The sequence below is a fragment of the Strix aluco genome, chromosome 5 (assembly GCF_031877795.1).
Source record: "Strix aluco isolate bStrAlu1 chromosome 5, bStrAlu1.hap1, whole genome shotgun sequence".
NCBI classification, from domain to species: domain Eukaryota; kingdom Metazoa; phylum Chordata; class Aves; order Strigiformes; family Strigidae; genus Strix; species Strix aluco.
This window is the reverse complement of record NC_133935.1, coordinates 89,312,783-89,338,478: the sequence shown is the minus strand read 5'-3', so window position 1 is coordinate 89,338,478 and position 25,696 is coordinate 89,312,783. Positions and strand designations below refer to the sequence as shown.

General features: G+C 45.8%; 2 protein-coding genes across 10 annotated transcripts in view; both read left to right on the top strand.

The window, feature by feature from the left end:
- GOLGB1 (golgin B1) overlaps positions 1-17,200 on the top strand; it is a 49,940-nt gene extending 32,740 nt beyond the window's left edge. For 5 of the 9 annotated variants that reach the window (XM_074828204.1, XM_074828208.1, XM_074828203.1 and 2 more), the window contains 9 exons: positions 878-2,828; positions 4,470-4,648; positions 5,856-6,021; positions 7,030-7,161; positions 10,824-10,982; positions 11,113-11,210; positions 11,882-12,016; positions 14,169-14,274; positions 15,503-17,200. In XM_074828204.1, coding sequence (XP_074684305.1) covers positions 878-2,828; positions 4,470-4,648; positions 5,856-6,021; positions 7,030-7,161; positions 10,824-10,982; positions 11,113-11,210; positions 11,882-12,016; positions 14,169-14,274; positions 15,503-15,637 — 3,061 coding nt within the window. In that variant the 3' untranslated portion in view covers positions 15,638-17,200. Of the gene's footprint in view, positions 1-877; positions 2,829-4,469; positions 4,649-5,855; positions 6,022-7,029; positions 7,162-10,823; positions 10,983-11,112; positions 11,211-11,881; positions 12,017-14,168; positions 14,275-15,502 lie in introns of those variants that run through there. The other 4 variants (XM_074828205.1, XM_074828207.1, XR_012623687.1 and 1 more) reach the window with 4 other exon arrangements.
- A 2,804-nt stretch (positions 17,201-20,004) lies between these two features.
- On the top strand, positions 20,005-25,691 carry LOC141924884 (hematopoietic lineage cell-specific protein-like). The gene is made up of 5 exons (XM_074828202.1): positions 20,005-20,108; positions 22,409-22,492; positions 24,292-24,365; positions 25,031-25,160; positions 25,632-25,691. The coding sequence occupies exons 2-5, from the start codon at positions 22,409-22,411 to the stop codon at positions 25,689-25,691; spliced, it is 348 nt and encodes a 115-aa protein (XP_074684303.1). The 5' UTR covers positions 20,005-20,108.
- Positions 25,692-25,696: the final 5 nt, after the last annotated feature.

Below are 25,696 nucleotides of genomic sequence, written 5' to 3'. Positions count from 1 at the left end.
TTCCTAATAAAGCCATAAACATAAGGCTTGTCTCCTGGATCACTTAATGTTTGGATAGAAAAGAGGTTTAGAGTTATGTTGTAGGGGGTTACTATGTATTTGTTGTCTGCGCAAGGATACAGGGAGATTAACACTGTAAAATATTCCTTCTTCTCATCATTAGGGTACCCATGTTAAATCTATTTCCTGTGACAAGCAGTAGCCTTCTGAGTACTATCTAAAGTCTTTATTAATCTGAAATTTGAAACAGTATATTTTACATAGAATTGTTGCATTCAGAGATTAAATTTGGCAGGTCAAGAGAGCATTGGGATATATAATTCCAGTTTAATCCCAAAATAGATTTTGAGGGAAAGATGGAGCTAAGGAAACATACCAAAATGTACATCTGGGAATTTCCAAAATTCAAAACCAAACTGTTCTTACGTGAGTAAAATTGTTCTGTAAAATTTGTGATCAAAATGCTGTATCTTTGCATGCTGGAACATGAAACACACATCAAGCATATGAGAACAGTGATTTTTTTGTTTGTTAGCTACAATGGATGAGAGAAAGGAGTATTTTAATGAAAAGGAGTATTCACTGTTTAACCTCCACTTTTTCAATACTGACAAAGATTTATCTCACTGGACAACTTTTAAAAAAATATTCCCGCAGCACTACACCCTTCAGACAGTAGTGCAGTCAGAACTTTAAAAGATGCCTTGAATTTTAAGTTGAGGGGAAAATAATCATCTGGATATTTCCAGCTTGCTGTCTTAAAGTAAAACTAATTTTGTGGCTTTTCTAAATTAGTATAATCAATGAAAATTATTACTGTGGGTTTGGATACTGAGATACTTCACTGATTTGTGACTGACCACTTCTCTGTTTTCAGTCTGGAACGCAACAAGAAGGACTGGGAGTCTGAATCCAGGAAGGAGATTCAGCAACATCAAAGGACATGTGAAGTGTTGCAGGAGGAAAAAAAGGAGCTTTTGATTCAGCTTGAGGGGTCTCAGAAACTGTACAGCAAGTCTCAGAATGAACAGCAGAAACTGGAGTCAGAAATCAGCAGCCTGAGAGACCAGCTTGTTGACTTACAGAATTCCTTCACCAAATGTGAATTGGTCAAAGAAGAGCTGGCGAGTACAGTCAAGCAACAAGAGACCAGTATCCAGAATTTTAAATTCACCTGCGAACAGCTTGAGGCTGATCTGCAAGCTTCCAAGGACCTAACAAATAAACTGCACGAAGAAACTACTGCCAAGGATCAAAAGATCATTAGTTTGCTGTCTGCCAAGGAAGAAGCAGTTGTGGCTGCTCTAGCTGAATTACAGCAGCAACATTCTGAAGAGATGAAAGAGTTGGAACATAGGCTAAGTAAGGAAGAAGAAGATAAAAAAGCATTAGAAAATGAGAAGAACAGATTTCTGGACAAACTTGACCGTCTCACTGAAAAGATGAAGATAAGCAGAGAAGAAAGTAAGCAGCAGAAGGCACAACTGGACTCCTTCATCAAGTCCATGTCGTCTTTGCAAGATGACAGAGACCGCATACTGAGAGACTACAAGCAACTTGAGGAACGTCATCTTGTTATAATCTTGGAGAAAGACCAGCTAATTCAAGAGGCTGCTGCTGAAAACAATAAGCTCAAGGAAGAAATCAGAAGTTTTCATAGCCGGATGGATGACCTCAACTCTGAGAATGCCAAACTGAATGCAGAGTTGGTGCGGTATAGAGAGGACCTGAACCAAGTGATTTCAATAAAGGACTCCCAACAGAAACAACTTCTCAAAACACAGCTTCAGCGTATCCAAACTCTGGAAAAGGAGAAGGCAGTCATAGAAACACAGCTGAAAGAGTCTGAGCACGCTCAGGATGATCTCAGGAAGTGCATGGAAGCCTTGAGAGAGGATAAAGTCAGTATGTCTCAAGAGATTGAAACCCTAACATCCTCTCTCTCTCGGGTGCAGAGTGAGATGACAGCCTTAGGTGAGGGGGGTCCTATCATGGAGTGTCAAGCACAACTGAAGGCCCGAGAGGAAGAGGCACAAGAACTGAATCATAAGCTTTCCCTCTCGCAGAAAAGGATAACAGACCTTGAGGGGGAGCTGGTATGTGTTCAGAGGGATGCAGCCAAGAGGGTGGGAGAGGCTGAGGACAGGCTTCAAAAGGAATTGAAGCACCTACATCATGATGCAGGGATAATGAGGAATGAAACAGAAACAGCAGAAGAGAGAGTAGCAGAGTTGGCACGGGACTTGATGGAAATGGAACAGAAATTTCTTGCAGTCACAGATGAAAACAAAGATCTCAGAGCTCAAATTCAGTCTTTTGGGAAGTCCATGAGCTCTCTTCAGGATAGCTGGGACCAGGCCAATGAAGAGCTTCATGTTTTGAAACAGAAATACTCTGCAGACTTAGAGGAACAAAAGAGTGTAGTGCAGAATCTTCAGAAACAGGTGGTTCAGCTACAAGAGGAGCAACATTCCACTGCCAGGGACCGAGATACAGTGAGGTCTGAGCTGACAGAACTGCAGAAGGCCACTGATGAAAGAGGTCTCTTGGTCCAGATTGAGAAACTTAATCAGAAGCTCAGAGCCAAAGATGATGAGCTTCTTCATTTGTCTTCGGAACTGGAAGGCTCTTCCAGCCAAGTCAAATCTTTCTCCAAGGCTATGGCAAGCCTGCAGAATGAGCGAGACCGTCTGCTGAATGAATTGGGCAAAACACGCAAGATTGAAGAAGTGAAGCAACAAGCAGAAGGGAGCACTTCCACCACTCCGTCAGAAGCGCAGAGTCTTAAGAAGGCACTGTCATCCTTGCAGAATGACAGAGACAGAGTAGTAAGTCCTTGTTCTCTCTTCCTGCTCTTACTTAAAGCCCCATAGGAGATTTGGATCTTCAGATCTTAAAATGCAGCACACTTAGATCTGATGTTTGCAATGTGAAACAGATCGTTGTCTTCGCGGAATCACAGAATAGTTGAGCTTTTGGAAGGGACTTCTGGAGATCTTCTAGTCCAGCTCCCCTGCTCAAACAAAGTCAGCTGGAATAGGTTACCCAAGACAGTGTCCAGCTAGATTTTGAATATCTCCATTGGTTGGATATTCCACGACTTCTCTGGGCAACCTGTTTTTTCATGTATCTGGAACGGTTTTCAGAATTAGTTGCTCCATCACCTTTCATAGGATGGAGATGAGGCTGACCAGCCTGCAGTTCCCCAGTTTCTCCTCCTTGCCCTTTTTGTAGGTAGGGATGACATTTACTTTCTTCCAGTCTTCAGGAACCTCTCCCAGTCACCATGACCTTTCAAAGGTAATTGAGTTGCCTCCCAATGACTTCAGCACTTGTAGGCACGCTCCATCAGATCCCATGGATTTAGTATGTGCCATTTATGTTATCTCCTCTGATATATGCAAGCTGTGATTTCATTGTTAACTTTGCCAGGTGGTTTCTCTTGTTAGCTTGATTTAAAATATGGAATCATAAAAATAAGGGTTCCCTGATAACCTGTTTAGTCCACATCTGTGGAAGCTTGTGCTTTGATTTGTTTTAGATTTCTAAAAGAGACTAGAGCAAAGACTTGGGTCTGTTTCTCCTCTTGAGACCTGACCGTCAAGACAGGTACAAGGCATTGCAGCTTCATTTTGACATCTTTGCTTGCCGCCTTAATGTGTCTGTGTTTGTATAGTCTCTGGCACAATGCGGCTCAGGGAGTTTCAGAGTTCTAGTTACTGGTCAGATGACAGACTTCTACAGTCATTTTCCACTGTCATGTAGTCTGTCCTAGTTTTCCCATGTCTTAATTCACAACAGACTTTGTGATACTGTCTTCAACACATCTTTCTTCTTGTCCATTTTATATCTCAATTATTTGTAGATTTATGTCTCCTCTACTGCTGTTTTCTTGAACTTGCATATCTGTGTAGCGCTGCTAATGCTGAGATAGATCCTCAGTAGAGGGATCTCCTGACTTATTACGTACTTCCCTGTTCCAGAGTCAGTCACGTGTTCTCATCTTCAAAAACTGATTTCAGTGATGGGTGTGTAATGACAAATTATTTCTAATTCCAGTCTTGAGTAGACTGTCAAAAGGATTTTAGTTCCTCAGTTCCCTGGTTTACAGTAAATACCAACTTCAGGAGTTGGTATTTACTTAACCAGCTCCTTCTCTCTCACCTGTCTTCTGAATAACGAAATTAATAGTGTAGTCCAGGGTCTTTTTGTTTACTGTATGTCAAGTCTTCATGGAAGGTCTCAAAACTCACTACTGTCATTAACAGTAGAATTCTCTGAGGTCTTTTTTCTGAGCAGTTTTTAGTAGACTGCTGCAATCACTGATTCAATTTCTATTTTCTCTGTCATCTGAATGTGACTTTTTTTCTCCAGATGCCACAGTGAGAAATGCTCTTAAACACTTATAAGTAATAAACGTAGCTGCTTGCTCAGTTGTCACGCACTCTGATATTTTCCTTTAATTAAAGGTAAGAGAACTGAAGAATCTGCAGCAGCAATACATACTAGTTGGGGTAGAATCAGCTGAAAATTCTCGCTTAAAAGCACAACTGCAGGAATATCAGCAAGATGCAGATAAACAGCACCGTCTCCAAGAACAGCTGAAGCAAGAAAGTATTTTGTACCAGCAGGAGCTCCAGCAGCTTAGGTGAGAATTGTCTGTCTTCTCACTGCCTCAGAGATGCAAATGTGCTGTTTCTTTCATTCAAAGAGCAATTGTGGGCAGAAGGCAAAGAAAGCTTTGAGAACCTCAGCCTTACCTGTGTCAGCTGTCACTAAATCACTTTGCCCTGTTCAGGAGTGGGCACACATTTCCCTTGTTCAGCTTTTGCCTCAGACAGCACAACATACTGGAAGGAAATGCCTGTGTGAAATGGATCAATGACCTTTTAATTTTTATTTCCTTCAACCAGTGGTGGCCAGTCTCATCTGTTTGAGAGGAAACTTAGGCTGTTTCTTGTATTGGAGTTTATGTATATAATTACAGAACTCTCTATTCCAATCTCATGATGAACATCCTTTATTATCCCACTGATACCATTGTTTAGCAAATACTAATTTTATATGATTGTCTAATGCTTTGTTTCACTTGCTTTATGCCTTCTATTTTTAAAAAAGTCTTAATTCAAGTCTAGTAAATTGTCATCTTTGACTGGGCTAAAACTAGTCAGACAAATATGCTCTGTTCTAAAAATGGGGGAAAAATCCTTTCAGGTACTTCAGAGACCCATCTAAGAATGACTGAACCAGGAGTGAAAGGGGTGATGTTTTTTTGTGGAAAAATACATAGCTTATCTTTGTCCAAAGTGATATAAAAACTTGTAGTGCTCCTTCCCCCTCCCTCTGTCCCTCACGCTAACACTTCAGATCTGGTAAAGTTTGGAGCAGCTTACAAATTTCATTTATCTCCTGATAAAAGAAAAGGAGATTTAGTTTCTGTCTAGCTTCTACAATGTAAATGAAGCTAAGGCCTGGAGTTTGCATGTAGGGATCAATGCTATGGTTCTGGTGCATATTTGACTGAAGCAGTGATAAGGTTATGATGACAAGTGGCATTGTCAGTGACTTGCTTGACAAAATGCTCTGAACAGCAAAATCAAAACAATATCCAGGAATACCAAAAGTGTAAGAATTGAACAATCTGCAGTGTTGAGCCAAATATGGAATATTTCCTTAACCCTGCTTTTAAGGTTCCTGTACTTAAGTGGGTTGTTCTGTTTTGGTTTAGTTATAAAACTTCTTTTCTGGTATGGGGCAATGATAGGAAATAGAATCATCCTCAGCTCATGCTGAGCTGGATATCATAAGTGGTACTGGTAACTTCCTGGTAACTTCCTTTGTGTTGTACTGGGCAGACAAGAGAAAACTACCTGGGAGAAGCAGAACAGCAGCATAAAGGAGCAGTACCTGAAGGTCATAGCAGAAAAAGACAAGCAACTGAGCCATTTGCAAAGGATCACGCAAGAAATGAGACTGCCTCTCAGCAAGTCTCAAATTGTAGGGGAGCAGTACCAAACGAAGGTGGGTGGAAGTACACAGATTCTTTATTGCATAGAAATGTGAGGCTTGAAATTCAGCCAAAGTAGCATGTGTGGCTTGTATCCAGCTTGTACAGACTGCAGTATCAGATTTTGTTGTGTGGCCTCCAAGGACAATGTGACTTGGATCATTGAAAACCTTTAGAAAACTCTGGCATACCCTTATGTGCGCTACCCGTAGTTCATGGTTTCTAATATTTCAAGAAAGACAGTAAGAGACAGGGCTTCCTAGGCACCTTAGGTCCTTCTAAGCAGTATGGAACTTCTCAGGTCTTTCCTTCTGGCTACTTTAGAATTGCCTCTTGCGCTGTGTTTGTATCTAAGATCTTCTGGTTTAGTTCTCCTTTTAATGTCACATTCTAATTTTTATGTTTTCCTACTGAAGTTTTTACCGTGACAGGGATCTACAATCGTAACTCAAGACCAGAGAGGCTGAGGATTGAACATTGCACTTTATGCCTTCTTTCCCTGTATCACAGCCCTAAAAGTGGAGTGGAATATGTTGAGGATTTTGCTTGGTCTAGGGAAGGACGCTTGCCTGCTGCATGAAATCTCTCCTTATTCCTTTGACACGCACATGCATATATGCAAAGAAAAAGCTAGAACAGTGTGCATGTGATGCTTTCCAGGAGAATGCTTCAGTGCAAATTTTTTAGTCTGTGTGGAATGAGAGCAGTGTGGACATTGCTTTGGTTTTTTGTTTGTTTTCCTTGTTCTCATTCATATGCTTTTTGTTCCTTCCTGTTTAGTAGACAGCTTTAAGACAACTTTTGAGAAGGACCCATCATATGTGCAAGTTCAGTGATCTTTCCTAATTGCTTGGATTTTCAGATGGCTTTTAGGATATTTCTATTTATTCCCCATTTGTTGTTTTGTTTGAGCAGATCAAGTTCCAGGCCTAGGAATAATGTTGGACTTTGGCCCTGGAATACTAACCTGAGAGTAGGTTGACATGTATGCAGTATATTTTTCATTGTTCTTTCCCTGACAGATTTCTTCAGAAGTTCTGAGAGGGGACTTTTCAAGCCTAGAAACAGAGAAAAAACATCTCCAGGCCCAGCTAAGTGACAGCTTGAAAGAACTGCACCAAAAAGAGCTCAGAATCCAGCAGTTAAACAGCAAGGTACCGATTATATCTTATACTTGCTTGAAGATTCTGGGATGAGGAATCTTGGGAAGAGGGTAGGCTTGAATAGGGCTCAGGGAGCAGGAATGAGTCTTTCTGTTCTTGTGGGCATTTAGTGAATTAACATAAAATCAGAAATAGTAGTTGGAAGAGACTTCTGGAGATGATCTAGCACATCCTGCTGCTGCTCAAAGCTGCACTGTCACCAATATTAGGTCAGGTCAGCCTGGACTTTGCCTAGCTGAGTGGTGAAAGAACAGAGAGTCCAGAACCTCTCTTGGCCTTTCTCCAATACTGCTCTACACTTTTAATGCAAATATTTTTCTTAATGTCTAGTCTGACTCTTCCAAGCCACAGTCTGTGGCTGTGGTCCCTTATATTTTTCTACCACTGTCAAAAAGAGTATGGCTCCCTCTACTTTGTGGCTCTCATTAATTTAATAGTGAGCTATTGCAAAATGACCCTTTAGTCTCCTCTTTAGCAGGCTAAAGCAGCTCATTTCACTGGCATCATCTGACCCAATCCCTCAACGATCTCAGCAGCGTTTTTCTGGACTCCTTCCCATTTCTCTATCCATTTTAGAATCATTTAGGTTGAAAAGGACCCTTGATATTACAGTCCAACTGCTAACCTAGCACTGCCAAGTCCATGACCAAGCCATGTCCCTAAGTGCCACATCTACACATCTTTTAGATATTTCCAGGGATGGTGACTCCACCACTTCTCTGGCGAGCCTGTTCCAATGCTTGACAACCCTTTCGGTGAAGAAATTTGTCCTAACATCCGGTATAAACCTCCCCTGGTGCAATTTGAGGCAGTTTCCTCTAGTCCTATCTCTTGTTACTTGGGAGAAGAGACCAACACCCACCTCGCTACAACCTCCTTTCAGGTAGTTGCAGAGAGCGATAAGGTCTCCCCTCAGCCTCCTTTTCTCCAAACCCCCCCAGTTCCCTCAGCTGCTCCTCATAAGACTTGTTCTCTGGGCCCTTCACCAGCTTTGTTGCCCTTCTCTGGACACACTCCAGCACCTCAGTGTCTGTCTTGTAGTGAGGGGCCCAAAACTGAACCCAGTATTTGAGGTGCGGCCTCACCAGTGCCAAGTCCAGGAGGACAATCCCTTCCCTGTCCTTGCTGTCCACGCTATTTCTGGTACAAGCCAGGATGCCATTGGCCTTCTTGGCCACCTGAGCACACCGCTGGCTCACATTCAGCTGACTGTTGACCAACACCCTCAGGTCCTTTCCCACCAGGCAGCTTTCCAGTCACTCTGCCCCAAGCCCGCAGCGTTGCATGGGGTTGTCGTACCCAAGTGCGGGACCCAGCACTGAGCCTTATTGAACCTCATACATTGGCCTCGGCCCATCGCTCCAGCCTGTCCAGACCCCTCTGTAGAGCCTTCCCGCCCTCAAGCCGATCAACACTCCTGCCCAACTTGGTGTCATCTGCAAACTTACTGAGGGCGCACTTGATCCCCTCGTCCAGATCGTTGATAAAGATGTTAAACAGAACTGGCCCCAGTACTGAGCCCTGGGGAACACCACTCGTGACCGGCCGCCAACTGCATTTAACTCTATTCACCACCACTCTTTGGGCCCGGCCATCCAGCCAGTTTTTTACCCGGTGAAGAGTACACTTGTCCAGGCCATGAGCAGCCAGTTTCTCCAGGAGAATACTGTGAGAAACTGTGTCAAAGGCTTTACTAAAGTCCAGGTAAACAACGTCTGTAGCCTTTCCCTCATCCACTAGGCGGGTCACCTTGTCATAGAAGGAGATCAGGTTAGTAAAGTACAACCTGCCTTTCATAAACCCATGCTGACTGGGCCTGATCACCTGGTTGTCCTGTACGTGCCGTGTGATGGCACTCGAGATGATCTGCTCCATAACCTTCCCCGGCACTGAGGTCAGGCTGACAGGCCTGTAGTTCCTTGGATCCTCTTTCTGGCCCTTCTTGTAGATGACCGTCACATTTACTAACTTCCAGTTAACTGGGACCTCCCCAGCTGAAAATGGGTGACCTAAAACCAGTCCCAGTATTCCAGGTACAATCTTATTGGTACCAAGCAGAGCAGGTAATAACTTCCCTCAATCCTCTGGCCTGGCTTCTCCTAATGTAGCTCAGTAAATAGTTTCCCTGCTCTCAGTGAGGAAGTACTCTTGGCTTATATTCAGCTGGGCAGCTGCTGTAACTCCCTGGTCCTCTACAGCAGAGCTGTTGCCTCAGAAGTCTCTTCCCATCCTGTACTGATGCATGGGTTTTTCCTCAGGTGCAGAAGTTTACACTTATTGATTTCTCTTGGCCCAATCCTCAAGTTTCTCAAGGTCCCTCCAGATTGAAGTTCTGGTCTTTGTCATGTCAGCCACTCCCCAAAATTCAATACTGGCTGTAAATTTGCTGATGCTATACTCTGTCATAATTTATATTGCTGTCAGTGTTGAGCAATATGTGCCCCATGTAGGCCACAGGAATATTCTGCTCATTGCTGGCTGTCAAGCCATTGATCGTTGCCTTTGAGTCCAGTGGTCCAGCCAATTTTTGATTGTGTAGCAGTTCATTTGTCTAATTCATAGCGCCTTAGTTTCCAAATGTGAATACTGTGGGTGATGATGTTAAAAGCTCTGTGTGCTGGAGCTGGCTGGGATGGAGTTAATTTTCTTCACAGTAGCCCCTAGGGTGCTGTGTTATAGATTTGTGACTAAATCAGTGTTGATAACACACCAATGTACTAGCTATTGCTGACTAGTGCTTGCACAGCATTAAGGCCTTCTCCATTTCTCACTCTGCTCTCCCAGCAGTGAGCAGGCTGGGGGTGGGCAAGAGCTTGGGAGAGGTCACAGCTGGGACAGCTGGCCTGAATGGACTGGAGGGATATTCCAGGCCATATATAGATCACATTCAGGAGGATCAGTGACAGCAGTGTCTGAATCACAACTTTTCTCCACTGAATTTTAGAGCCCTTTCTCTAAAGTGACCAGAGGGAGAAAGGAGGAGGGAAGAGGACAGAGGAGGAGGAAAGAGGAGAGAAGGGGAGAGGGAGGACAGATTGGGAGGGGACAATGGGAGAAGGATGAAGGCGAGAGAGGGAGGATGGGGGGAGGGATGAGAGAGGGAGACCAGACAAAGGGACCAGAGAGCAAGATTATGTGGAGAAAGTTATTTTCAGGTTCCATTTCTATTGTCAGGAGTTCTTTCTAGACTCCTGAAGCAAGTCCCTCTTTCAGAAGGCATGCCTGCGATCTTCAGTGCTGCCTACGATCTTGAAATGTTTATGTATTTTAGTGCAGAAACACAAGCAGTCTGATTCCAACATTGAAATGGAAGACTTAAAATTTAGCAATCTTCAGACAGAAAGTTGCATTCAAGGAGAAAGCAAGCATATAAAATCATCATTTATTGGTGATATTTCTGAGAAGTTTAGGTCACTCTTAAAAGTCTTGTTTTGGAAGTGTGTTATTCTGTACATCATGTTGATGTTTGGGACTCCTGGAAATCTTAGCTACAAGCTACTGTTGGAGATTATCACTGGTGTTTGGACCTTACCAACGTGCAGTGTGGCAGTTAGTGTGTTCTCAATAGGATTCTTACCCTCAGTTACACGGAGAACAATTTTGCTTCCACAAAAATACGAGTTCTCTACTTAGCAGTTGTGTTCTCTTCTCAGCTATCTCAGGTCTTTGAGGAGAAAAATGCCCTCTCCCTCCAGCTGCGCAGTAGCAGTCGGAACATCTGTGAGAGCCATCAGCACTACAATGAGGTTCTGAACCGCTGCTTGGTGCTTGAGAGGCAGCTCCAGGAGCTGCAGTCTGCAGACAAGGGCATGGTAAGGGTGGTGGTCTTGGTGCAAAGGAGGGAAAAGTTTATTGCAGACAGCTTCACTAACTGCAGCATCATAGCTACTTTCTGCCCTCTTCATTCAGTGCTTTCTGCTGTACATTCATGCTTTCTTTCAGGAGTTGTTTGCAACAGATGCTGCTCCAGGAGCACCCCAAGAAAAGAATGAGCCTCAGAGAGGCAGTTACACACCAGAACTGCAGGAGTTGCAGCTGAGGTAAAGAAAGCCTGAGAAAACAAGGGTGGGGATGTTAGTCCTGATGGAGGTCTTTGGGCTAGTGATGAGCCTATTTCTGCTACTCTGTCAGAGTGTTGGAAAAACTCAGTTCCACTAGGACCTTGTCAAGTGGAAGAACTGTTATATGCACTTGACAGCTGTCGTTAGTTATCTCTTCAGATAGAACTTCAAAAAAATAAGAAACAACATGCAGCAGCAGTTCCAGTTGACCATCAGCAGTCAAACTAGCATCTTTGATTTAATGGGATGGGTCCTCAGTAACTGCTTAAGTATATCAGTGGTCCTGGTCTTAAGGATGTTAGCCTGAGAGCGTCTGGAATTGAGACCTAGCACGTGATTACTTGAAACCTTCTGGAACTAAGATCTAGCACATGATTCCTCATACCCTTTCAAAATAATTTTCAGAAGGTGGGCCCACAGATGACAGAGCCAAGGAACTCCTTCCTGATGTGACACAGAAACTTCAAGAGACTTATATTCTCTTTTGCTTTCCAAATAATTTAGATATATTAGTAAAACATAACTAAGTCTTCTGTGTGGAGTGGAAGGGAATTGGAGTCTGTTGACATACTGCATCAGTGAATATGACAGAAACAGAATAGTCCATGAATTACCCCTTTTTTGGCATATTCGTGGTTATTTTCTGACAGGTTGTCTGAAACAGAACACTTACACAGCAGCACAAAGCAAGATCTGAGGTATTTAGAGGAGCAGCTGGAGGAAGAACGGGACCGTCGTCTTGCTGTAGAGGAGGCACTCTCTGCAGCACAGGATCAGATCAGGAGGTGAGGGAGCTTGGGCAAACAGGCAGTATCACCATAAAAATATGGTGATCCTAGCTCTGTGTTCATCTGCACTTCATTACATCCTTCTGTTGAATGTCACTGGGGGCATAGAAATGGCTATACCATGTCTATCACAGAATGGTTGAGGTTGGAGGGTACCTCTGGAGATTGTCTGGTCCAGTGTCTCTGCTCGAGCAGGGCTACCTAGAGCCAGTTGCCCAGGACCACATCCAGATGGCTTTTGAATATCTCCAAGGATGAAGGCTTTGCAACCTCCCTGGGCAACCTGTGCCAGTGCTCAGTCACCCTTAGAGTAAAAAAGTGTTTCCTGATGTTCAGGCTATCCTTCAATTGTAGACAAGATGAAGTGAGGCAACTGACCAGACATTGAGGAGAAAAGTGCAAGGTCCTGTCCATGGGTCGGGGCAATCCCAAGCACAAATCTAGGCTGGGCGAGGAGGGGATGGAGAGCAGCCCCAAGGAGAAGGACTTGGCGGGGTTGGGGGTGGAAAACTGCCTGTGAGCCAACAACGTGTGCTGGCAGCCCAGAAAGCCACTCATGTGCTGGGCTGCACCCAGAGCAGTGTGGGCAGCAGGGCAAGGGGGGGATTCTCCCCCTCTGCTCCGCTCTCGGGAGACCCCCCTGCAGTGCTGGGTCCAGCTCTGGGGGCACCAACAGCAGAAGGACACGGACCTGCTCGAGCGGGGCCAGAGGAGGCCACGAAGATGCTCGGGGGGCTGGAGCACCCCCCTGTGAGGACAGGGTGAGAGAGTTGGGGGGTTCAGCTGGCGAAGAGAAGGCTCCGGGGAGACCTTAGAGCGGCCTCCCAGGACTGAAAGGGGCTACAGGAAAGGGGGGAGGGACTCGTCATCAGGGGGGAAGGATAGGATGAGGGGGGACGGGTTTAAACTGACAGAGGGGAGATTTAGATGAGATCTAAGGGAGAAATTGTTCCCTGTGAGGGGGGTGAGGCCCTGGCACAGGTTGCCCAGAGAAGCTGTGGCTGCCCCCTCCCTGGAAGGGTTCAAGGCCAGGTTGGACGGGGCTTTGGGCAACCTGGGCTAGTGGAAGGTGTCCCTGCCCGGGGCAGGGGGGTGGGAACTGGATGGGCTTTAAGGTCCATTCCAACACAAACCACTTTATGATTCTATGTTTCTCCTCATTGATGATAAAATTGGGTTTTATAACATAACTTGATGGTAGGCATTTGAGCTGTGCATTTCCTGGTAGTTAAAATAAACCTCATTATTGGAGTCTTTTACATGAAAACAATGGCTTTCTTCTGACGCACAGGCTGATTCAGCTGAAAAATTATGGTCTCTATGGAAGAATTCTGGATGAAGTTCCCTGGTAATTGCTACACAGTTCAGACAACTGTAGCCCCTTCTAGCATTAAAGTCTATGAAAGTCTCCTACAACTGATTTCACTTCACTAGCTAATGATAACTCAAAGATTTGGCAGTGCTGCTTACACATTTCATTCTTTAATAGTATCTTATCAATCTTGAATATCTGTCACTAGAAAATAGTTAGCAAGAACCAGCACTATTGGGACTAGAGCTGGCTTCCAAAATAATTTCATAGAATTTAAAATACACAGTTAAATTATCTGCCCTGGCTTCTTTCAAGTCACATACTATGACATTTCCCTTGAAAGCCCACATGTAGAACACAAAGACCTCAGTTAAGAGTTTGAAATTCCCAAAAGACAAAAGGAAAAAAAAATCATGAGTTTTGAAGTGGCAGGATATAAATTAGGCAAGAAAGGACTCCACTGCCAACAGCTGAATTGTACTCCACACATCATGCAGTATGGAAGTTTTACTTTTCTCTCCAACTATGGCACAGGAAGTGGCTGAGCAGGTGTGACTTTATATAGAGAGCACAATACGCCTACTCTGTTATGGTTTCACCAGCCTCCTGGTGCAGGAAGGAGGACTACTGCTAGTTGGATCACCTGGTCCTGCTCAGCTTGAGCTCAGGAGGCACTACAGTTGCACAAATAAAACCAGTTCTTGTCAAGTGAGGCCATGGCTTGCTTGGAATAGTTGAATACTTCTTGAAGAAATACCTCCTTTCCTAAGCTTGTCTACAGTGTTGGTTTGGGGCTTCATAAGAAACTGAATTTAATTTCATGGTTTTTTGTGGCAGGTTGCAGTCAAGCGAGTGGACACCTTCCTTAAGTGCCAGCATTGATATGACTCCAGGTCATGAGCATTCCTTGCTGATTGACTCCATGGATAATGATTTCAGCAAAGTAAGAATTTTCATTCACAGCTGTCAATGATGTGAGCCGTGGCTGATGCAAGAAAATGTGAACTGAAAACTGTGAACCTATAGCAGCTAAATCCTTCTGTAGGCACATTTAAATCTGTTTGGGTTTGTGTAGGTTTCTGCTCTTGCCTTGCTCTGTTTTCCATGCTAAAAGTCACGTATTGTTCTGATCGTGGCTCTGTTACAGTCTGCATAAGGAGACTAAATTTCAGAGATCACTAAAATGTAGGCCAGCATTGTCTGTGCCTAAAATGTGGCCCCAGGTTCTTTGTGGAATATTCAAGGCTTCAGTGGTGAGAAAATACGCAAAGTCTGTGCAAACAGTGTGCAATTTCATATGTGAGAGGTATACATGTTACCAGCCCTCGCACCTGCGCTGTCTGGAGAGACTGCCCTTTCGTTTAGCAACCATCTCAGTTTTCCCTCGCTCATGGTCTTTCAAGCCTGTGTCAGTCAGGCTGGGAGCTGAAATAGAGTCTGCTTTTTCACTGTACTGAATGTCAGCCTGGCAGTCACCTGTCCTGTTTTGCTAAGGATGAAGCCCTGCTGAAGAGTTTGCCCTCTGGTCTCTTCTAGACTTGGAGGTGGTGCTCTCAAGAGCAGTATCAGCAGAATTATGGCAGGAGCCATAACTGGATGCTACTCTCTGCTTATGCTTGGGGTTTGTTACCAGAATAGACAGTTTTTTCTTTCTACTGGAACTTTGCTAGTAGATGTTACGTTGTCTGAGGACTCCTGGAAGAGCCCCTGTAGAGTAAGGTCACTCTACAGCAGCTGGTTCAACAGCTTCAGAAGTCCTTTCAGCTGTAAGGGTGAAAGAATGCAACAAATAAATAATAATTTTCTTTTAGGCCAAAGAGTGAATCAGCTTGAGGCTGTAGCAAAAAAGTACCATTGATCCATTTGTTTATATTTCACTCAGAGGGGCTAGAAATTCACAGGGACAGATGTTAGAGGGAGATGTTCTGCATTCTGTTGCCCTTTCTCAAGCAGAATTGGAGAGAGCTGGTTCATGAAACTGGCAGAGAGGAAGGGGAATATTCCACTGAGGATTGGCTCTAGAGGTCAAGTCCAACAGTGGAATGGGTTTGGGAAGGTTCATGCTCATTAGCTTAAACAAACTTATCTTTGTGGTCTGGAGAGCTCTGGGAGAAGACAGCTGGGGACGTATCCATTCCTGGTACTGACTGGTCTCTCTTTTACTCTTCCAGACTCGGAATATCCTTGGACTACGACGCCTGTTACGCTCTTTCTTCCGTTCCCGGACCCAGTTGCCTCTGCTAGTGGCTGTGTATCTGCTTGCTCTCCATGTCCTGTTCTTCCTGTGCTTTACAGGCCACCTATGAACAGGAGAAACAGCCTTTTCTTGAGCCACAGCCCTCTGTGTTACGAGGGCCTGCATTCCCTATCGACACGGTAGCCCTTCACCCAGCTGCCTTCTTTTTCCAAATCAGCCCTTAAGGAGCAGCTCCACCCAGCACGTAAGTTGCTTGCAGTCCAAGTATGCAGCAGCCAGTGCCGATGCTTGGGATCTGTTTCCAGGACGTCTGCCTTTACTTCAGTGTTTTCAAATGGGTGGCACATTTTCTGAGCCAGGGTCCTCACACTACAAGCTTCAAGGACAGCATCTGTTCCTGTACCTGGAGGTAGCACCACTCATTTTACATAGTATTGTGATGTAGTAGGAATAATAAAAATATTCTTGAGTTGCTGCAGTACTTCAACAGTTCTAGGAGCTGCAGGATCTTCCCCCTCTTAAACTGAATTGGTGAATTGGGTTGGGGAAACCCTGTAGCTAGATAGAAAAGAGTTTTTTTCACTTTCTTCCATCTTTTAGATTTGCTCTGTGGCTCAGTGCTGTTTGAAATGCGTATCTGAAGGAAGTTGTGGACACTTTAAGGAACATGAATTGAATTTCAAAATTGTGTTTCCTGCTCAGTTGCATCTCCTATTGAAAGGCCAAAATTAGTATATCTGGACCTGCTGAGCATTCCATTTAAAGACAGTCATATGTCTGCCCAGAGAAGCATATAAAATAGTCAGTAATTTAGTTATTGCAAAGGAGTAGGAAACAAGAAACTTTTTAGCTCTTAAGTTAATAACCTTGCTGTTTATAGCATTTGTGCACCTCTCATGACAGAAGGTACTTGCAGACCTCTTGAAATGAGAGCAGCCATGCTCCTGCATTCTCATCCACTGAACCCTTGTCACAAGATTAAACCTGTACAGGCTCTGTTGAAGGGTTCCATAATGTGGTATGTGGATCCAAATCAAAGGCAGAAGCTCCAGAAATAAACTGTCTCCTCTTATACTGAGGAAGGGACTAGAGTTCTGAAACCTTCTGGCATCTCTGCTTTAGGAAAAGCCTGCTGTAGAAAGCTAGTGCTGGTCATTGGAATTGTTTGAATCCAAAACAAACTGATGCAAATGGACTTGATCTTATAGGATATATGGAAAGCTGTGTTTTCTAAAGAACTCCTGAGTATGCCCTGGAATTGCGACTGCCTTCTTCCAAAAGGAGAATGCAGAATGCAAAGAAGATAGTTCCAGTCGAGTTCCCTGTCAGAGACAGGTTGTTATGTGCAGAGTACTTGCCAGAAGGGTTGTATCTGCCTCTTGCATTTTTCCCATGGGAAAGAGGTAGTTCTTTTGATATTGCTGGTAAACTAAGACTGTCTATCCAGTGAACAAAGCCTGTTTCAGGATGGATTGATTTCATCATGTTAGCTAAAATAACTGGATCTCTGGCAGGTCCAGAACATTGGCACTATATATCCATTTGTGCACTACCCCTGGTTATCTGCGTGGATTTCCCCAACTATATAAAATACAGTGACCAAATACTTTGCCTATAGCTTCCTGGGGCATGTGCTCCTGTATATATAATAAAGATTATTTTTCAGATGGAATTGGTGTAATGTTGTCATGTAAATGTCAGAGGACTCTTGAGGGTACAGTGCTGCTGTCATACCTTTCACAGGACCACCGTGGGGCTGTAGGTCACTTTTGAGTACACTTCCTGTACGCTGGTTGCAGAAGCTCTGTTTGCTCATATTATTTGAATGCCTGGGTGACCTTTTTTCCCTATCTCACCTCTCTCAGCCTTTTTCAGCTTTTACTGCAATGACAAAAGAAGGAAATAGCACTTTTAATAGTGAAAGCAATTCCAATAAAACAAGATCTGCTTGGGTTTACTTTTCTTGGCGTTTAAGCACACTTGACTGAACACTGCACCTTGTTAGAGTTGTGCAAACCCAGGAGTTAGCAACAGCAAGCTGGAAGCATGCTACTAACATAGATGGGACTAGTTAAAACATACTGTCCTCTTCCAGCTTTCTGTAGCCAAAGACTGATAACTTTGTGCACATTCACTACTACAGTCCACCACCACCATCAGGACAAAAGCTAGTAATGGGGTCTTTTAAGACCATAGATAATGTTTCCACTGTATTTAATAGGAGCAAGAATTACAAGCAAAGTATGTTTCCTTAAAGCCCATGGTGCAAGTTTTCCTGAACTAAGACAAGCTTCTGCTGGTTTAGAGACATTTAAATATTTTATGCCTCCTTATGGAACAGTTACAGCTTAGATTAAATATATAAATAAATAAAACCTCAGAAGAAACTCTTGATCTGATAATCATAGTCTGACCTAACAGTTTTGTGGTTTGACCTAGTGAAAGATGTAGCATTTTAGATCATGTTTCTTGTTTTAAACACTTTTAACTTTTTGTTTCCATTTTTGATGGACCTGTCCTGCCGTGTTTTTTGATCTATCTGCAACAGAGTCTGAGAAGGAGACTGACCAGTGGAACTGTGCTCTGCCATCTCTGGTACAGAAGCCAATCCAGCGTGGCCACTGCTGAGGCAGGTCCAGGATCTGGTTTTGTGCCAGGAGGAAGGCAGTGTTAGAAGGGATAGGGAGGAATGGAAGCAGGTTACTGCACAGAGCTGTAAGACGAACCCTTCCTTACGATCTCAGCTGCCTTTATGGAATAGGTATGAGGCTCTGGGTATGGCAGACAAAGCACATGATGGGTTAGAAGAGAAGGAACCTATGCAAGTACTCTCAGCGAGGTCAGATCCACCGACCCCTGGTAACAAGACTAGTGCTGAGTAGTAACAACAGTGAGGTACGGTCATAGGTGATGCCCTCCAGAACAGAACAGAGGGCCCCAGAGCTGGACCCAGCACTGCAGGGGGGTCTCCTGAGACAGAGGGGGAGAATCCCCGCCTCGCCCTGCTGCCCACACTGCTCTGGGTGCAGCCCAGCACACGGGTGGCTTTCTGGGCTGCCAGCGCACGTTGCTGGCTCACAGGCAGTTTTCCACCCCCCAAGTCCTCCTCCTTGTGGCTGCTCTCCATCCCCTCCTCGCCCAGCCTGGCTTTGTGCTTGGGATTGCCCTGACCCATGCGCAGGACCTTGCCCTTGGCCTTGTTGAACTCCATGAGGTTTGCCTGTCCCACCTCTCCAACCTGTCCAGGTCCTTCTGGATGGATCCTTCCCTCAGTGTAGCACCACACAGCTCGGTGTCGTTGGTGAGCATGCTGAGGGTGCCTCCATCCCACTGTCCATGTCCCCAACTAAGATGTTACACAGCGCTGGTCCCAACCCCTGAGGATGCCACTCGTCACCACTCTGCACTTGGACATGGAGCTGTTGACCTCAACTCTTGGAGTGTGACCATCCAGCCAATTCCTGATCCACCAAGTGGCCCATCCAAAAAAATCCATGTTTCTCCAATTTAGAGACAAGGATATCATGTGGGACAGTGTCAGATTAGGAAACATTTCTTTAGCAAGAGGATGGTCACACGCTTGAACAGGATTCCTGGAGAGTGGTCGATGCCCCAAGCTTGTCAGTGCTTGAGGCATGTGAACAATGCCCTTAATAACATGCTTTAACTTTTGGTCAGCCCTCAAGTGCTCAGGCAGTGGGACTAGATGATCACTGTAGGTCCCTTGTAACTGAACTATTCTACACTATTCTCTTCTAAGCCCTGGATATCTTGCCATTGTGTCAGATAGTAATGACTACTCTAGGAACTTTTCTTGCTTCACTTGGCCTATTCAGAAAGGAAGTTATTTTGGTTTGAGATGTTTATCTAGTGTCAGACTAGTGTGATTGATGCTACTCATTCCAAAATTGTGCACTTTGCACCAGTAAGTAATGTACCAAAGAGTTTGATCTGTAAGTGCTTAGGATTCTTTACGTGTTTTCCATCTTCATAGTTCAAGCTATTTACTTTTATTTTTTTGTCCTGGAAGAGCTTTCATGTATTTATGTGTATATATATATACACATATATGTGTGTATATGTCTGTGTGTTTATATATTTTTTTAATTGTGCTGTAAAGTAATGAGTCAAAACTCATAAGTTCTGTAAACAGTATCTTGCTTTCTTTGGCTCTCATTGTAATTGTCAAGCCCAGGGGCTTCAGCCTTTTAACTTTTTTGCACTTTTACGGCAGAATGATTTTTTGGAAGAGATGAAAATGGAGATCACAACCTGGTTTTGCACACTAAGAAATGTAATTGTGCCCCGTCAAGTGCTACTTGTGGAGTCAGTGATTTGTATCCTGGGTACCTGCCTCGTCAGCATCCCAGAGCACAGGCAGCGTGCAAGGGAGCTGCAGCGCACCAGGGCAGGTTTTGGTGCTCATGACTTGAGCAGAGTTGGGGGCTGGGACGCAGGAAGTGAGGATAGCTGAAGTTAAAACAGGAACTCAGAGCACGCAGCAGTCCAAAAGCTGTCGCTAGCAACAGGTGCCCAAGCAAAAAGCGAGTTTACCAGCAGGAGCTGGTGAGCCTTTTAAGGTAAGAAAGCTGAGTGGGGTTTGAGAGTGGAAACTGAGAAACAACAACAAAAAAATCTAGGGTTTTAGTGGGCAAAGAGAACTCCTTTCTGACCTGGCATGTGTGAGTTGGTAGTGCTTGGCATTTGCTTGGTCTGTTCGGTCATTGTTGTTGCTCTTGTGTTTGAGGCTCTAAAGAACCACATTTATAAATCCAACAGCACAACTGTGCTAAGTGTGGTAGCCCTGTATTTGTGCTCTAGTGGATACTTTCAAGGGGAAAAATGGGACAAACTAAAGGGTTCAGATGCTGCTCTGGCTGATATTCCTCACTGTAGAGGGTGTCTGGAGCCTTGTGGTGTGATTACAGCCTGTGGTTTGTCGTGGTTCCCAAGATGCATGGTGGGTGGCTTTGGAGAGTAGGTGGTTAAGAACCATGTACAGCAAAATCCTGAACCACCTGCATTTGAGCTAGCTGCTCAAATCAGCTGCCCTATTGAACAGCCTTATGCTAGCTCGTTATTGCTGCTATTTTATCGTTAACAAACATAAGCCACAAACTTTAAAAATATTTGGAGCGAGAGATGCTAATAAATGAGGGAGGGGAAAAGGAGATGAAAGGTATTGTTAAACTGTGCTGTGTTGTCCACATGAGCGTTCCTGCTTCCCCTGTTTCTATTTGCAATTAGCTGTATTCAGTTTGTCATTAAGATTGCTGTCAGTGCATACAAACACAGTGGAGTATGTCACAGACCTGCTGTGTTCTGGAGTATGACAAGTTGGGGTTTTTCCTTCCCCTGAGGCAGCCTGGGGAAGGCCTTAAAGCCAGATCTTCCCTGTAAATCTGCCTTGGCCCAATGTCCTCTCCCTTAGCTCTCTGGCTTTTGTTTAACAAAAGAAAGACTCATCCCTGCTGTGCTTTCTTCATTTCTGTTGTCTTTGCTCCCTGGTCTGACAGTGCTGATTCTCTGGACAATTGGTAAGGACAGCTTGAAAGGGAACTGAACAGTGCCCTGTGCTGAACTGGAAGGTTATTCACTTAACAGCTTTTTGTGTTGTACCATTACTTGTTCAGCAGAAACATTTTGCTTGCACAGAAAGCAACAGTCCTGTGCCCTTGGGGCTCGTTTGTTGGCTACTGTATGGTTATGGGATTGAGGAGTTAGTGCTGTTGAGAAGCATATAATAAAAGCGTGCTGTTAAATGAGGATCCATCACAAAGCCGTTCTCCTCCCTCCTGTTGGTTTGTTCGCAGGTTTATGTGATGTTTGCAGTGATGTGAAACAGGGCTCAGCAGCCCCCGCTTTGCAGCACATTCTGCTCAGTCTTTTTGTCTGCCCTCGTGAAAAGCTGCTTTGGGTGGCAGTAAGAACAATTTGGGGCTCCTCAACACCACAGGCAGTAATAGGTGGTGGGATGTGAGAGCTCTGCTGAGAATGATTGCTCTGTTGTGTAGGGGCAGGCAAGCCATGTAATCTTTCTTCTGTTTCTCATTTTGTAGAAACTGTGTTGTTTGGAAGGGGCTTTTTCATCATCTTTTTTCACAGTCACCTTGAAAATGAAATGCGGGAGTTTTAGATTTCACATTACTTTTATTTAACTTCCTCTTCCTGGGCCTATCACTTCCTCCAGGCCTTTTTAGACAGCCTGTACAAGCTGTACCACCACAGCTTCAGCCTTTTCAGCCCTGCACACTTACTGATTTTAGCCCCATTTCCTGTTTTTACAAAACGACAGACACAAACACCACACAGCATACTGTACCAGCACTGTCAGACCAGCATACAGCTTTTCTCTGAACCTTCTTTAGCACACTAGGCAATGATTAAAAGTTTGCAAGACGGGCAAGAGACTTGAGGAGTCTAACCTCAGGTAATTAATTTTTGTATCATGGTGGCAGAACAAGCCATGGCCTCCGGTGGTGTGCCGTGACTGTGCTTAACAGAAGGGAGGGTAAAGCAGGGAACAGTCTCCCACAGCACAGAAAATGAATGTGTGTTGGAAAAGCAGAATCTGGTAGTTGGATGCTGGCACTAAGTTACATTAAAATAAGGTGTGCATTTTAACTGTGGAGTCAGAGTGCCTGAAGACTGTGGTTTACACTTAAAATCCCGGTGTGTTTTGCTGAAAGAGGTGCTGGGGCCCAAGAGTAGCTATTCTGGGTGCCCTGTGCTGTACGGGGGACAGAGAGATCACCAGGGCAGGTGGCCCGCAAGGGTCCCCTCCCGCCCGAGTTACACCACGACCGCTGTGGTCTGACACGCCGGTGAGCCAGCAGCGCCCGCGCTGGGCTCTGGGTGACACCGCGTCCTCCTTGCGCAGATGTGGAAAGCAGTGGTGGGACACGACGTGTCAGTGAAGGTTGAGGCTCAGGGAGACGACTGGGACACTGACCCTGATTTCGTGGTGAGTGCCTGGTGTGGTAATTGTACCACTGGTTGTGGTGGTGGTGTGAAAGCTTCACTGGCCCTGGACACGGGCTGGTCAGCGGGGCCAGGGCTGGGGGCGCAGCACCACTGGCTGTGCAGGATCAGCCAAGTCCCACTGACCCTGCACAGGTACGGTCAGGTCATTTCACAGGTCCCATCTAAGCCATTTCTGACCCATATCTGTGCTTATCTCCAGAACTTCCTACATCGGTGTACCCCACATCTGACTACAAGTAATATCACGTAAGGAGTATAGAATATTTAGGTTTTTTTAAACCTGCTTCCTGGTGACTTCTCTGAGTCCTCCCCACAACTTCTGTTACAAGAAATAGCAAAGACTTACATTGTCTCTTTCCCACACTGTTTGTAATTGTACAGGATTCCAGCATTGCCCTCATTTGTCTTTTTCCAGATGGAAGAATCCTACTCTATTTACAGTCACCTTGTGCAGATGCAGGTCCATACCTCTAAACACCCTTCTTTTCTATCTCATCCAGTTCTCTAGGTGAGATGGTGAGAGAATCACTAGCTCAGCCTGTGGGAACCCCATGCATTCATACAATGTCATGATTTTAATTTTTGATTTGATTCTCTATTCCTTTCCTAATGAGTTACTCACACTTTGGCTTTTTGGCCAATTCTGTGTATTTGCTACTCTTCTGCATAATCGCATGTAATTCCATAATTCATACTCCTTCCTGAATAGTAAATATTTTGGAACCATACTTGTATGGATATAATTAGGATTTTTTTTCCATATGCTTTCCTTTTGTACTTATTAACACTAACCTTCATTTACAATTTTATCACCCGCTGATTTGGCATCACAAGATTTTTCTGCGCTGCTTTGTCTCCTGTATTTGGTGAACCCAAACAGCCCTTTACTATCTCAAGACACTGACACCTCTTTCTTACCCTTTTTCTAAACCTCTTAGGAGCACACAGCACAGCAGAAGTCCTGCTCCTGGTGCCAAGGAGCACCCGCTGTGCTTCACAGCCACAGGTCTCTCGGAGCTCTGTTGAGATTTTTGGTTTCCCTTCCAAGATAGTTTCTTGATGGACAGTTTACACAGTTACACAGGAGTCCTATGTTTTCGAGGTTCAGTCTTGCCTAGATAGTTCCAGTAAGAAATTCTAGTTTGGGACAGAAAAGCAAGTCCCCTCCTCAAAATTGCAAAGTATTAATATTTTTTAAAAAGTCTATGCTGTCGAAAATATTTTTGTTTTTTACTTAGTTTCATCTATTTGTGGAAGCATTTAAAATAAGCCTGAACAGATTAAGACTTTGTACTTTTTTTAAATTCTATGTTGAATATACATGTTTTAGCTTTACCTTGTATTAGGAAAGAGTTTATTGATGCTTCAGTTTATCAAGTACGTGTTCAGACCTCCCAAAAGGAAGACACGGCAGGTGCTGCCGTAACAAAGCTGAGGCAGAACAGCGGGCCGCGAGGGAAACGTTCGCCTCAGCGTTGTGCCGGTGCTTTCCCCAGCTGTGCCCCCAGCACTCCTGTGCGCGGGCTCCTCCCGAGGAACAGGATGGAGCCGCCCGCGCCGCGGACCCGCCGCCGTCCTGGCAGGGAGGAGGCGCCCGGGACCCCCGGGGCTCCCTCCCCTCCCCTCCCGGGGCCGCCCGCTCCCTCCGCCCGCCCGGCCCCGGAGCTGCTCCTCGGGGGGGCGGCGCTGGGGGCCGGAGCCCCGTTCGGGGGGGCCGGAGCCCCGTTCCGGGGGCGGGCGGGCCCCGCCGGCCGCTGACGGCTGCGGTTCGCTCTGCAGAACGACATCTCGGAGAAGGAGCAGCGCTGGGGGGCCAAAACCATCGCGGGCTCCGGGCGGGCCGAGCACATCGAGTGAGTGGGGGGGTGTGGGGGCTGCGGGCGGAGCCGGGCGGGGCAGCGGCAGCGCCGGCCGAAACCGGCCAAATAAGGGCTTGTGGCGGCGGGGGCGGAGCGGCCGCGGGGGTGGGGGGGGCGGGTCGCCGCCCCGGGCTGCCCTCGGTGTCCTCCCTGGGGCCCTTCCTCTGGGGTCCCTCTTCTGGGGTCCTCGCTTGGGCACCGGGAAGCAGCGGAGGGGAGGGGAGGGGAGGGGAGGGGAGGCGGGACCCCCCGCGGCCGCCGTCTGCCCGCCCGGGCTCTGCATCCCGGCTGTCGCACCTGAGGCGGAATTGAGCGGCCGCCTGTGATGCTGCGGGGGGTGCAGCTGTCCGGTACCTCCGGAGAGCGGCAGAGACCTCCCGCTCCCCCCTCCCCAGAGCCGGCCCTCTCCAGCAGCTCCCCGGGACACCCCTCCGCAGCGCGCAGAGAGAGCGGGGCCCTGCTGAGCTCTGGGTGTACCCCGGCATGGGGGCTGGATGCGTCCGCTGAGCCGGCGGCTCTGGGTCCTGCGCCAGCCCCGGCGTGGCCTCGTCCCCTGCCCCGGCAGTGGCTGGCCGGGGCAGGGCCCTGGGAGACTCAGCGGTCTGCGCGGGTCTGCACCATCCCACGGAGACTCGCCCTGACTCTCTCTGTCTCACCAGCATCCATCAGCTGAGGAGCAAGGTGTCAGAGGAACATGAGGTCATCAAGAAGAAGGAGCTGGAGACCGGCCCCAAGGCCTCCTATGGCTATGGGGGCAAATTTGGAACAGAGCGGGACCGGATGGATAAGGTAATGGTTGTAGAGGGCTTCCTCGGGCCCCAGTGAAAAAGTCTTTTTCTCATAAAGGAGAGAGCATCCCTGTTTTCTGGCCTGACCCTGAAGGGAGAGAATGGAGAGCTGGCGTGACATGTCTAGCTTGCCCGTAGTCTGTCTCCAGGATCGGTTTGAACCCATTTCTGTAATTTGTCTCTACAGCTTCATTGCAACACTCCCCTTCCTTAGCTGTGAAGAAGGACTTTCTGTGGCTTGTTTCAAACCAGCTGCTTAACAATTAAATTATGTGCCTCCCTACTTGTGCTTCAAGAACTAATGAAGAATAATTCCCTCCTCACATTTTCCATTACAGACCTCTGTCATATCTCCCCAGGATGAAGCCCTAGTTCATATTCTCTGTTCTTACACCAAATCTGTTTTACATTTTCCAGTAATCATCATCATGCTTCCTGCACCTTTCAGCATTTAATACTTCTTCTTTTTCAGAAACGAGATGGTAAGATTGCAGTAGTATTCAGCATATGGGCTCAGTGTGGGTGTGCATGATACCA